General features: G+C 38.4%; 2 protein-coding genes across 2 annotated transcripts in view; both read left to right on the top strand.

Moving 5' to 3' along the window:
* The window catches only part of LOC138006021 (major facilitator superfamily domain-containing protein 12-like), a 14892-nt gene extending 13903 nt beyond the window's left edge, over positions 1 to 989 (top strand). The window contains exon 4 of the mRNA XM_068852177.1: positions 831 to 989. Within this exon, the coding sequence (XP_068708278.1) occupies positions 831 to 989 (159 nt within the window). The remainder of the gene's footprint in view (positions 1 to 830) is intronic.
* Positions 990 to 1309: 320 nt separating this feature from the next.
* Positions 1310 to 12692, top strand: LOC138008368 (major facilitator superfamily domain-containing protein 12-like). The gene is made up of 10 exons (XM_068855683.1): positions 1310 to 1358; positions 2769 to 2909; positions 3513 to 3573; positions 5071 to 5477; positions 6755 to 6847; positions 7500 to 7592; positions 8482 to 8655; positions 9490 to 9587; positions 11231 to 11359; positions 11753 to 12692. The coding sequence occupies exons 2-10, from the start codon at positions 2772 to 2774 to the stop codon at positions 11829 to 11831; spliced, it is 1272 nt and encodes a 423-aa protein (XP_068711784.1). The 5' UTR covers positions 1310 to 1358; positions 2769 to 2771; the 3' UTR covers positions 11832 to 12692.
* Positions 12693 to 13522: the final 830 nt, after the last annotated feature.

The following is a 13522-nucleotide window of genomic DNA, read 5'->3' as shown; positions in this document are numbered from 1 at the left end:
TATATCTCCCACTAGATTGCCTTGAACAAGATGAAATCTTTCTTGAAGATAAATAATATTGTCTTCCTTTGCTTTAACGTATAATATTGATCACGTGACAAGTCACGAATTGGTGGCGAATTTCGTTGCTACGGATAAATAAATTAACGTTTCTGATAGACATCTAACATATCTAACTTTCTACGCTTGGAATGATCTTCCTCGAGTTTTAAAATTGGAATTATAAATTATTAAAACCCGAATTTTGGACTCAAAGGCGACCTTTGCCCTCATAATGTTTTTCTTAAGAATGTGGACAGTCATTCCAAACATGAAAAAGCTGGAAATAGTTAATTTGCATTAGAAAAGCGTTTTTATATGATATTCTATGCTAAACCGTCACCTACTCTTCAAAAACGTGCTATTTTTCGACAAATGGACACGTGACGTGTCACATGACCAAGAAGATAGTCTATTATACTTCAAAATGTTAAGGACAACGAGAACTTTCCATGCCCATTTTCGTTTCACTGTCATTCAATTTTATCACGAATTAACCATTTCTATTAATTAAAACCCTAAGCCCAGGCCTTAAACTACTTAATTGAGACGTTCTCGGTTGTTTACAATTCATTTGATAAAAATTTATTGCAAGAAAAGTTGGATAATAAGTAGCTTATTAGATGTTTTGGTGAGTACTTTCGCTGAGTATTTCTAATCGTTGATTGTAGTTTAACTTGGCCTAGCGGGCTCGTCAAAATACAGACCAACTGTAATCGTAATGCTACTCAGCGATACTACACACCAAAACATCTAATGAGATATATACATCTTCCTTTAATATTCTTCAGGTAATGACTGTGATATTGGTAGGACTAGGGGATTTGCTTGCTTTGATATTTCATGTTGGGACCAAGGAGCCTCTTTGCACGAACGCCAATCCCAACATCCCTTCAAGGAGATTACCGACCCTACAGGAGGAAAAACTCGACGGGTCTTGGATCATATAAATACTCTTGTACAGTCTTTGGTGCCATTTCGCGAGGTGTGCGATCGATGCGTGGTTTTACAAACTCTGATTCAAAAAATCTCTGTGGTTCCAGTGAAGGGCCTCGAGGTCTATGCCACTGCTGTAGAAGCGAAGTTGGCGAGTCATCATCGCGCAGTTTTGCCATTACATGGGTAAATAATGCCGCTAAGTGCTGGCATTTTCCTGTTCCAGCTTTACATGAACACTGAGTGGCAGCCTGTGTGTCAACTTCTCCGCTATCAAATACAATTCTTAGGGAGTGAGGAGCTTCCGTCTTCCTCATCGAGCGATAACATTTTGCTTTTATGACGCAACAATGAGCTGAAAACAATAATTTAACGTCCTCAAGGTACGTTTCCAGGTAGTACTTGTCCCCTTTTTTTTGGCCCTTTTTGTTGTAATGAAATTCGCGTTCTGTTGCATTTCGTCTTGCATGCTTTCCGCCATGTTGCAAATACTCTATACCCCCAGTTTCCAGACCTCCCTCGGTGGGCGCCATTTTGGAGAAGGGTCTATTGCACGAGAAAAATCACGTGATTACCTACGAATAATATACACCAAAAAATACGAGATGGTTAACTTGAGCAGAAGCAACTCAGTGTATCACGCAATCATGGAAAAATCGCGCCATGAATCCAGAGCTCGCATTTGATTGACTATCAATTCAAAAATGTCATGTTAATACACTAATTTCAACTTTCCGCATTAAGTTCACTTTTCTGCCCTCTGTTTGGGATTGATTGCTGTGCCCTCAGCCAATCAACGGACTGGAATTTTTTTCAGGTATATTATTAAGTTAGTTGTTGCACAGTAGAGAACCGGTTTGACTAGTTCAGTTGCTGAGGTTGCCCCGCACGCACAAATCTGTGACACCTCATGCAGTTTAAGGCCTGGGTGTAAAATACATCCGGAAAATATGGTTGATCAGCTATATCTCCCACTAGATTGCCTTGAACAAGATGAAATCTTTCTTGAAGATAAATAATATTGTCTTCCTTTGCTTTAACGTATAATATTGATCACGTGACAAGTCACGAATTGGTGGCGAATTTCGTTGCTACGGATAAATAAATTAACGTTTCTGATAGACATCTAACATATCTAACTTTCTACGCTTGGAATGATCTTCCTCGAGTTTTAAAATTGGAATTATAAATTATTAAAACCCGAATTTTGGACTCAAAGGCGACCTTTGCCCTCATAATGTTTTTCTTAAGAATGTGGACAGTCATTCCAAACATGAAAAAGCTGGAAATAGTTAATTTGCATTAGAAAAGCGTTTTTATATGATATTCTATGCTAAACCGTCACCTACTCTTCAAAAACGTGCTATTTTTCGACAAATGGACACGTGACGTGTCACATGACCAAGAAGATAGTCTATTATACTTCAAAATGTTAAGGACAACGAGAACTTTCCATGCCCATTTTCGTTTCACTGTCATTCAATTTTATCACGAATTAACCATTTCTATTAATTAAAACCCTAAGCCCAGGCCTTAAACTACTTAATTGAGACGTTCTCGGTTGTTTACAATTCATTTGATAAAAATTTATTGCAAGAAAAGTTGGATAATAAGTAGCTTATTAGATGTTTTGGTGAGTACTTTCGCTGAGTATTTCTAATCGTTGATTGTAGTTTAACTTGGCCTAGCGGGCTCGTCAAAATACAGACCAACTGTAATCGTAATGCTACTCAGCGATACTACACACCAAAACATCTAATGAGATATATACATCTTCCTTTAATATTCTTCAGGTAATGACTGTGATATTGGTAGGACTAGGGGATTTGCTTGCTTTGATATTTCATGTTGGGACCAAGGAGCCTCTTTGCACGAACGCCAATCCCAACATCCCTTCAAGGAGATTACCGACCCTACAGGAGGAAAAATTCGTGGTACGTTTTAGCCTAGTTTATACGCTACTCTTTTTTGCTTAAAAATCCACTGCCACATTTCACTGAGTCCATTTTCTAACCTAGTTAGTGAAGCAGAACCTCGTATGTAAGACAGCCAGGATCCATGGCAAAGTGAGAGCTCTAGGCTCAGCCCATACATCTTATTCCAAAATGGCCGCCATTTAAATATTCTTTTGTTTTTATTCAAATAAGCCCTTGATGCCTCGTTCTTAAGCTTAAAATTCAAAAGAATATTTTATCTTGAACGAGGCAACAGGGGCCAATTTGTATCCGCATAAATCAGTGGCCATTTTGGAATAAGGTGTACGATGAACCCACTTTTAAAATCTTCAGAACGAGGCCACAGTCTTTTGACTTTTGATCTCCAAAAGTTATTCCCGAGGGATTCCAGTTTTGCCTTCTATCAACTCTTGTTAATACCGATGTTTGATTTGTTGAGTCCCTAAGTGCTCTATCACTGAAACAATGGGCACTTCATTAAACTTGATCATTACCAGAACTGAACCTTAAATGTGGTTATGTTTTGAGAAAGCAGTTGTTAGCGGATCTCGGTTTATTAATCACATTTTCCTTCCTTCTTAGAGTCTAAAGTCTGTCATTCCGTCGAAAGCTAATGGAGAATTGATGGCTCGTCTTCCAGCAGGTTGGGTATCTAATTGTAAAAATAAGTACACTTATTGCAAGAAACTCTCAAACAGTTCATTTGGAAAGAAGAGCTTGTTGGACAAAGTAAATCGTGAAGTTTGAAAACAAAAGTTTAAACAAAAAAAAAAACAACCTTTAAACCACCCATTCAACGTTTGTTTATCTGGGTAAGCTGTATAATTTTTTTATGCAAAGGCCAGCTGAACAAAGTAGAAGTGCCAGATCCTGGGAGATCTAACCAGCAAATAATCTGTGGACCAATAACAAAAGAATGATGCAAGATAGAGAGGCTACTCTCAGATGTCATTCCTGATGTTGTGTGCTCAAAACAACAGCAAGAGAGATTTGAATCATTGATGAAAGTAACGCCAAGTTAGAATAAAAGAGAAAGGTTGATTGTGTGCGGTGATTTCTTAAGGAAATGAATTTAAAAAAAATCTACAGGAAAAAAAAAAAAGGAGAGACTTTTGTGGACTCGGAGCTGAAGAAACAGGCTAAAAAAAGGAGGAAAAGTAAAACAGCTTCACTTGAGACTCAAATAAAACATTGACTTCTCAAAATAAAATTCTATCTGAAAAGATTGTAGAAATGGAAAAAGCTCCAGGCTCACGAAAGGAATCTCGGAAACTGGAATAGATAATTCTATTTATTACAATTTAATGGTAACAACTATATATATTAAATATTAAGAATAATAATAATAATAATAACAGTGTAAGAAGCAATATCAAGACGAACATCAATGTCATGAATGAACTGATTATTTTGACAACGATAACGCGCCATACTCTGCATCAATTTTTCATGTAAAGATAATGTCATGGAAAGGAAAGAAGGAAAGGAAAGTAACTTTATTTAAGTGTCTAGTCGTTCTAGCGCTGAAGCACTAATTGCATGAGCACACTGTAAATTGAAATTAACAATTAACACAAATCAAGTCAAATTTAAGGCTAATTGAAACACCGATAATTGCTTAACAAGATACACTAGTGGGCGTTTTCCATTTACAAAAAAATTTCCGGAAATTTCGGTGGAAATTTCCATCGGGTGAAAAACGTGTTCCATTTAACTCAGGTCCGTTCGCCGCCCAGTGATTGCGATTTTACGCGCCAAAATTTAAAAATGTGGCCGTGAATAGCCTGGAAGTGGTAAGACCTTTCAAAAGTTGTAACTGGAACACACATTTCCATCGGAAAGTTTCCAACGGGAAAACAGGACTACCTTTTCAGAAGTTCCGTTTATTCCGGAAATTTTCCAGTGGAACGAACCAAAAACGTGTGTTCCATTTACATCCCAACCGGAATTTCCGGAATTTCTTGGTAAATGTTAAACGCCCACTTACAACATTCGTGATGTTAAATGATTTAAAATAAATCAGTCTTTGCCCTCCAAACTTAGCAGTTTTAAAAAAAGAGAAAAGAAAAATGTGTGCGACTACGACCGGTTATGAAACGAGAAATTTTCACCGTTATGAGTCTTCCTTGTTGCATTACAGGATTAAATACTGCGGCCACCAAAGAGCGGGATTGCCCATCTGGCAAAACTTCTCACGCTAGTTTCTGTGATGGGATCCCAAGGAAAACCATCAGTAACCAGAAGGAAGAACCAGAGAAAACAAGGAAAGAAGATGTTCCGAAAGAAAATGTTTCATCGTTATCAAGCAATTTTAACTGCGCTGGTGTCGACAATAGAGGTTTTTCTGGTAGTGTAATGGCACTGAATTCAGGTGCACCTACCAACGTCCCAGCTGTTTCACTGGAAACCAAGGGCGTTCCTTTACCCGACACTAAGGCAAACAGTAAGCCTTTTATTGTTTCACGGGACAGTGAATCCGCTCTTCCACCTCGAACACATGCAAATAGGACTATACGAGAGTGGCTCGCTGATCCGCGCTTATACATGGTAAGTATGGGTGTAATTGGGTGACAGCCAATGAAAACATGGAATTGTGGTCTCACGTATTCCTCTGACTTGAAATCCAAATGAAGTTCATTTGTTACCCCAGTTAGTTTTCTGCATGTTAATTAGACTGGACCGCCCACAAGGCATTTGTGATACGTACGCAAGATGCAGCGTGGCATACGTTTCGCCCATTTCCTCTATCACATGTCACGGTTTACTAGTGATCCTTGTCGTGAGCTTCACTATCCACGGGAGCCAATCAACATATCACACGTTAATTTCACAAATGATCTCAAGAAAACACAAAAGTACTAGAATGGATCCTCCATAATTGACCTCTTTAGCTTGGACATTTGTTTTCCCATTTCAGACCAAGTGATGTCAGAGAACAGTTTCGTGTAATAGATGGTTTTCAATCACGTGATGAGACCGCCATGTTGGTGCACAAAACAATTATGACTCATGTTTTGCAATATAACACAGTCAAATTTCAAAAAACTTTCTGTGCACCAACATGGCTGCTGTGACGTCAGGTGAAAACCATCTATTGTCGTCTTATATGCACGTGCTTGTGTACGAATAACTGAAAAAACAAAAAGAGAATTCCCTTGAGAACATCGCGTGGTCTGAAATGGAAAAACAAAACGTACAAGCTAAAGAGGTCACTAGGCCATTGATGAGTTCATGTCTGTCTCCTCTTCAAAGCGAGTGTAAGTGCAAAGTTTTTGTGATGATAATTACTTCTACTTTACATATGCATGTAAACTAATTTTCATAAGAGAGACTTAGCACTTACACTCGCTTTGAAGAGGCTGCAGACATGAAATCGAAAATGGCCTATTCCCCATTCCCCATTCTGAGGAACATTATTTGGAATTTTTTATAAGGTCTGTGTCAAACTGCGTGATTATTTCAATGACGACACCTTATTGAATAAATATCAAATAATTATCATAGGGCACCTACAGGGATTCGCAATATTACCCCATGTTCTTTTGGTCAGCTAGAATCGCAGGGTATTCAACTTGGAATACATGAGCACTCCTAAATCCTTTTGCACTCGAATTTTATTTGCCGTCTTTGAAAAAAAAATTACTCGTGCTCATTTATTCCAAATTGCACTAGAGATCATATGATTACCTATACTAAAATTCAACGGTTTACACAACAACAACAACAACAACAAGAACAACAAGAACAACTAACAGCGCCTCTTATTACAGCCCAGGACAACGTTGAAGCTCAATGCCTCTCTCCTTTTATAATATGATCTTCAGGTTGCCGTCGTATATTCCTGTACATTGGCCCTACAAAATCACGCCTATTCTTATCTGCCGCTTTTCGTTATTTACAGACTTCGTCTTGGTAAGGTATGTAAAAAATGACTGTATCAATCTCCAATTCTCTAACCAAAAATTAAAAAAAAAAGTCAATTTCTGGCCATGGCATGCTTGAAGATAATATATTTTGTAACGCTTCGCTAATGACAATGAAGTATGTTAATATGCTAGATTGGTGTTAATTGTAGAAGTACTTTAGGCATGCTCGTAGGTATGGTGAACCCCGAGGGGTTTTCTAGGCTATTTAAGATTTTGTAAGTTATGCAAGAGCCACTCGAAGGCATCTCTTTCAACTTTGACTTTATTTGCTTATTCACTGATTGTATTTTTCTCTATGGTATGTTGTAAACGCTCGCTGTATCAATAAACGAGATGCCCGCCCCTGATGCTGTGTTTGTGTTTATTAAAGATTAGTTACAAAATATTTTATGATCGTTTCTGGGTGATTAGAGTATAACGGTCTTTTACGTCAGATACGATACCGCCAGTGACTACCCTTTGTTATTTGCACACTATTGCTTAGCTTTAGTAAGCTCCCTAAAATTTAAGGCCAGCTCTGCAACTTCTTATTTTAAAGTTGTGCAATTTTACAAAAATTATTTAATTACTAGATGAAAATGCTGTGTTCAGGGGAAAGAGTTGAGTGTAAAACTACAATTGTAGCCTTTTTTTCGGTTTTCAGGAATCCATTGCTTATCTGCCACTTATTATGTTTATCAGTGCCACTATATCTTCTATGTTTTCAAAGAAGTTTGTTGCGATAATTGGAAACAAGGTAAGGTACTCCACGCAAGATTAAGGGCAGAAATGAACACAAGCAGTAGTTTGGATCAGAAAAAAAAAAGGAGATCTATTGCTTATACATAGTTCTTTCAAAGTGAAAGACTATGGAAGCTATGGAAAGAGGTAAACCAGTTGCGGAGAAGCCTAAAAACAGCCCCAGGCTTGAATAAGAAAACGGAGCTTTGCTCACATTTTCAGAGATTGCTCATTATGCAATGCACTTTCAATATTCAGTACTTTATTTCAATATTCATTACTATATTCTCGGCTGAGTGATTAATTAGATAACAATAGCCTTGCGCTCAGAAAACAAAAAAGATCAGTTATTCCCTTTGCAATGCCCTCTTGTTCCATTTATGCTCTCGCCCATTGTCATCACCCCGTTTTCTTGGCGGTCAGCTCAGTCCCACCCCTGGGCACACCAAAACACCAAAACAGACACTTCACCACCCTCGGGAAGTCGTTTGCGTTGCGCACACAATAACTGTCCGTGCAATACAGGTAAAGAGGAGAATTCGAAAGAATTGCCACCGAAATGATTTTATTTTAACCAGACGTTCATGATGAGCAGTCTTCCACTCCATCTGTCAACTCAAATCCTACCCTCAGACAACCAAAACCGAAGTCCTTAGAACAAAACAAAGTTCTTTTATTAGACCACTCCTTCCTATTCTGGGACAAAACTACAAATAATTAAAGGAGGGTGACCTCTGAGCCATCCATTCGAAGTCATGTAGGCCCAGTTAAACTATCTAGATACTTAGATTTGCCCGCAGCGTAATCGACCTTAAAGAAATCATGCAGAAAATGCATAATTATGCTCACTTCTTATGGAATGATCCGTGTCTGCTTATCTGCTACTGTTCTTTTATCTGTTTCAGCGGTGTTTCACTATTGGTGCTCTACTTGTTGTCTGCTCCGGAGTGATGTCTTATTTCATCACTCAATCCAACACAGTCATGATCTATCCTTCTGTTGTGCTTCTCGGGTTTGGATTTTCCTCGATGTTAGTTTGTTCCCTCAGCTTCGCGACAGAACTAATTGGCGAAAACAAGGTGAATAAAGTTCAAATAATTTTTCCAGCTGATTTTTATCGACCGTTTCATATAATTTTCATATGGTGAAGAAGTTTTTATGATAGAAATTGTTTTGGGTTTGATAAAGCCGAACATCGGACAACGTTTCATATTATCGATTTTTAAATTTTTTTTTTATGAGAGGCATTCTTCTGGGTTATATTTATCCGAACCATCCAAAACAACCCACAATCACATTTACTGGACGCAGTGGCTGTTTAAGATGACATCGACAGTCTCCTTCGTTGTTCCAAACATTCAAAAATCGCTTGCGGTCCGGATCCCCGCACGCCGGACTGCCCTCGCATTTTTTAAAGGTATGCCCATCCTCGAAACGATCTTAACATGACCCACCCTCACTGAAAAAAAGAAAAAGAAAAAAAAGGAAGCGTTACGAAGATCATAGAGACTATCTCAGTTATGAGCAAAACAAAGGGGTGAAGAGGGGAAGTGGATTCCCCAAACATTCTACTGGTATTTAAAAACTTCTGTGTGGTGTTAAATACATTCTACTAGTGTTAAAACCGCTGTACAAATCGTCCGCTCATAGCCCACACCTTTACAGTTTTTTTTCTTCTGGAAGGGTGGTTCGTTTTAGGAGTGGGCATTCCTCTGCAAGTGTATTTTTTCTTTAGTGTTTGGGTCAATGGAGAAGACTTGTAAAAGAGTTTAGACAGCCACTCAATCGATAAATGTGGTTGTGGGTCGTTTCGGATTGCTGCGGGTTGTTTTCTGGCATGGGTAACTATTGACGTACACGTTTTCCCACAATGTTCATCCCTAACGTATGTATCTTTCTCTTTTCAATTTCAGAAAAAATCTGGTTTCATATTTTCCTTCGCGAGTTTGTTCTTTTATGTCATTGGAGGGCCCCTGATCCTCGTCATCCAAAAGTTATTTCCTGAACGAAGGTGAGTCACTGCCGGAGAAACGTTGAGAAAATGAATCAATCTATTGTTCGTTTTTTCTTAACTAATAAATAGTTACCAAAAAGCAGGAAGTGTTTTTCATCTTTCATTAAAATTCTTCACAAAAATGCATCTTTAATTGCATGCTAACTAAAATTAGGAATTATATTAAAGAGGTGATTTATATTTTTCATCGTGGTGGTAATTAGATCATTCATAAGACATATGATCGTTTTGCCTCACGATGAAGTAACTTGGGTTGCAGATCACGACGTGTTAAGTGAGTACATGGTGAGACGTACAAGGGATTATACGTCTTATTATTAACAATGAGAAAGGTTATATAATCACTTAGTATAAATACACGGGTCATTATACAAAATCGCGCGCTCTCATTGGCTCGCTATCTCGGATTATCAGCCGATAATCACCTCGACGGACAAAATGGCTGCCAGTAGTCGTTTTGCCACTGTAAGTGAAGATGATTTCGCGTTGAAATGTTTTTTTTCTCTTTTTTGAAATAATCACCTGTGTATAATAATCACTGAGCCTGAGGCGAATAATTGTTAATTAACGCTTAGTGCACCAGGTTTTTTTCCAAGTGTCCCCGACTCATTAGCGACGAGGAAAAAAAAATAAAGAGAATAAAAGGTCCGAACGCGTGTATGCTCGCATTGTCGTCAAAACCTCAACCGCGCCGTTGTTATGCAGATTACCGCAAGAGCATCATGCTAACTGGATTGCATGCGCTTGGTGCACGTGCAGCGTTGTTCTGTCGCGTTGTCGTTTCCGTAGCTGTCGTCGTTTCTTAGACTTAGGGTGCGTTCGATTGACCCTATTCCGGAATAAGAATACGTGGAGTGATGATTTAAAACGGTATGTCTGGTGTTTAGAAGCTACAAGGATAACAACGTTATGTTTAAATTAGTATTTTAGCAGGTTTTTGACAATTTTAATGTGAATATCCGTAAAAACGAAGGATTTCTAACTTCTATTCCATGTATTCCTATTCCGGAATACGGTCAATCGAACGCACCCTTAGTTTACACTAGAGCAGAAGTGTCCGGATTCGTGACAAATCCAGAGGGTTTTGGTGTTTATTACACACAAAACATAAAAGTTCCTAGATTCGTCATGAATCCTGAACGTTATGAATCCGGAATCCAAAGTGGAAACTTTGTATCCGAATACTTTGAATCCGAAAATTTCCGTTCGTGTGGACCGGTGATCCCACAAATCGGGATAGTCTAAGCCCGCCCGCGATCCTTCGGGATTGGCCGGTTTTCATAAGATGGCCGCCGAGTTACCAGGATGGGCTATATAGGTATGTGCCGCTGTGAAGGGTATGGTTTTCAAGCAGTTTACTCTAGCATAGGGTATATAAATCAGAGCGTTTGGGTCTAGAATAGGGTATCATTTTTCACGAAACTGACCAGTTGGTTGAAGATTTTATCTAGACTAAGGAAATCAGGAATTGCTACTTAAAAATATAAAAAAGTGAAATCGGCAAGTTTAAATTTTCACGACTCAGCCTCAACAGCGTTGATAGATGACAATCACAAATTGTCAATTGAAATGAGCGCCATGATGAACTACTGTGCACCTCCTACGTACCACAAGTTTTTCTACTTTATGTTTGTTTTCAGTGGCACGGATTGCCAAGAGTGTGGAGATTATATGCGTCTTGTGTTTTCTTTCGTGTCTATCGGCCTCTCGGCCGCCAGTGCTTTGGTTGTGTTGCTGCTTCACTGCACTGATGGACTTCGCGAAAAGAGGTAATTTTTTCTTAGTTTAAAACGTCAGCGGGTCATTAAGATGTGAACACCGTTCCCGTTTGGTTTGGGAGCTTTCTTGATATTCAGGAAGTAAAACACCATACCAGCTGCTTTAATCATAGCTTCACTGAATCAAGAATCAAACAAGTGAAAATCAATTTTGGTTCCTCTCTCCATTTTTCCCTTTCTACTTTTTGAGTGACATTTTTTTTTTGTCATCACGTTCGCTGGGGCATTAAATTGCGTAATCTGGGTCACTTTGCTCAGTTTTCCTTTTTTCTAATAACCAACGCAAAGGTAACAATATTTTCCAGTCTTAGTAAACAAACGTTCTTGTTAGCAACTGTTATTTCAATCAGTTCATAGACTCTTTAACTTTTTTTTCTAAAACAGCTCCTTGACCAGTAAAGATTCAGAAAGTTCATCGTCTTCTGAGCAAGTTGAAGATCCTGTCCAGTATAAGAGCTATTAATGATTACTTTAAAAAAAAAGCATAGACGTCGAGAAGAATTGCAAACACTAGAGACACAATAGGTCAAGCCTACATTGAACAACTCCCTGCGGCGATTTGCAAGGGATCTAACAATGTTAAAGTAGAAGAAGAAGCAAGCGGTAGGATTAGGCAATCAGAATCCTACGAAATTCCACGTTACTGGCTTTCTGCTTGTCGCTAATTGATGGAAAAAGAGGCGAGGGATGCCAGCGTAAAAGCAATCACGTGGTTACTTTTTACACTCAAATTAATTTGCCAAAAAATCTCGCCCCATTTCCTCCAATGGCAAACAAGGACATATCCAACTGTGACTTGTATGTTCACAAGTACTTCTCGTGCTTACCGCCGGGCTTCTCCACGTTGGCTAATGGAGAGGTTGCTCGCAGACTATGTACGTTTTTGTTATCCCAAAAATGCAAATAGGAGATAAAGAGCGACATTGGTTTTGGTCTTGCTTGAATCAAACCAATCACTAAGGATGGGTTCGATTGACCGTATTGCGAAGTAAGAATACGTGGAGTGATGACTGAAAAAGGTATATTTGGCGTTTTTAAGCAACAGGGATAACAAAAATATGGTTAAAATAGCATTTTAGCAGGTGTTTGACAATTTTGATGTTAATGTCCGAAAAAATGAAGGATTTCTAACATCTATTCCATATATTTCTTTTCCGGAAAATGGTCCATCGAACGCACCCAAGTGTAGCAAAGGCAATGGAGTCTTTTCACGTCAGATTGAAACCAATGGATCTTGAATGTACATTTCCACATGTGTACAAACTTGGGTAAAAGATAATATTTTCCAGAAGCCTACTGACCAGGGACACTGTTCGACTATTATTCGCTAAAAAGACACTTTTCGTGTGGAAGCCAAAACTGGATCAAGAAATTGAACTGATTTCGTTTGACCATTACAACCTTCTCTGGGTTAATGATAAACGGCCGTGGAAGTTGTACATGATAAGCCTAAGATTGTGTTAAGAATGAACATATTTTAGTCGCAGCATTTCGTCATTGTAATTTTCGCTAACGTTGTCGTAACCTAATAATAACATGAATAAAATTGATTGGATGAAATCTTCATTATATTCGTCAGTCATAGCTCTTCATGTGCCCATTGTACTATGTATGACCTACGCAACATTCGAACCTACAAATGACCAGCTCCCAACGGTAGTGGCTTCACAGCTCAGTTGGTTAGAGCGTCGCACCAATATCGCGAGGTCACAGGTTCAAACGCCGTTGAAGTCCTGAATTTTTCAGGCTTTTGCTGAAACTGCCTTTATAACTGCGAGGATCATAGCTTAAAATTTAATAAATTAAGAAAAAAACTATTTACAATTATTTACAGTTAGTTAAAATTGCTTTTACTTATAAAATAATCTTAACGAAGAGAACAAGACTTTTAAATTTGAAAAAAGACATGTTTCGGCAACTCCTGTGCCATCGTCAGTTTGCGGATGGAATAACAATGATGTACAATATATAGCGGAAAATTAGAATAACAATGGTGTGATACAACAACTGATTACAAAGAAAGATTAAGATTTACATGAAACAATTTTTGATTTAGGGAGGGTTTCTCCAAATGAATGTGCAATGCCTCCTTGATTTTTAATTGTGTCCGTGTTGTTGCTTGATCTATGACAACAAAGCATTCGCTCGAACAAA

The sequence above is a fragment of the Montipora foliosa genome, chromosome 6 (assembly GCF_036669935.1).
Source record: "Montipora foliosa isolate CH-2021 chromosome 6, ASM3666993v2, whole genome shotgun sequence".
NCBI lineage: Eukaryota > Metazoa > Cnidaria > Anthozoa > Scleractinia > Acroporidae > Montipora > Montipora foliosa.
Note: the sequence above shows the minus strand (reverse complement) of the source record. Positions and strands in the feature narration are given on the sequence as shown.

What these genes read in the sequence shown, in the direction of transcription:
- LOC138008368 (XM_068855683.1), top strand. Translation starts at nt 2,772, where the DNA reads ATGACTGTGATATTGGTAGGACTAGGGGATTTGCTTGCTTTGATATTT. An exon ending in GATGGCTCGTCTTCCAGCAG is followed by an intron (nt 3,574 to 5,070) that starts GTTGGGTATCTA and finishes GTTGCATTACAG; the next exon opens with GATTAAATACTGCGGCCACC. An exon ending in TTGCGATAATTGGAAACAAG is followed by an intron (nt 7,593 to 8,481) that starts GTAAGGTACTCC and finishes TATCTGTTTCAG; the next exon opens with CGGTGTTTCACTATTGGTGC.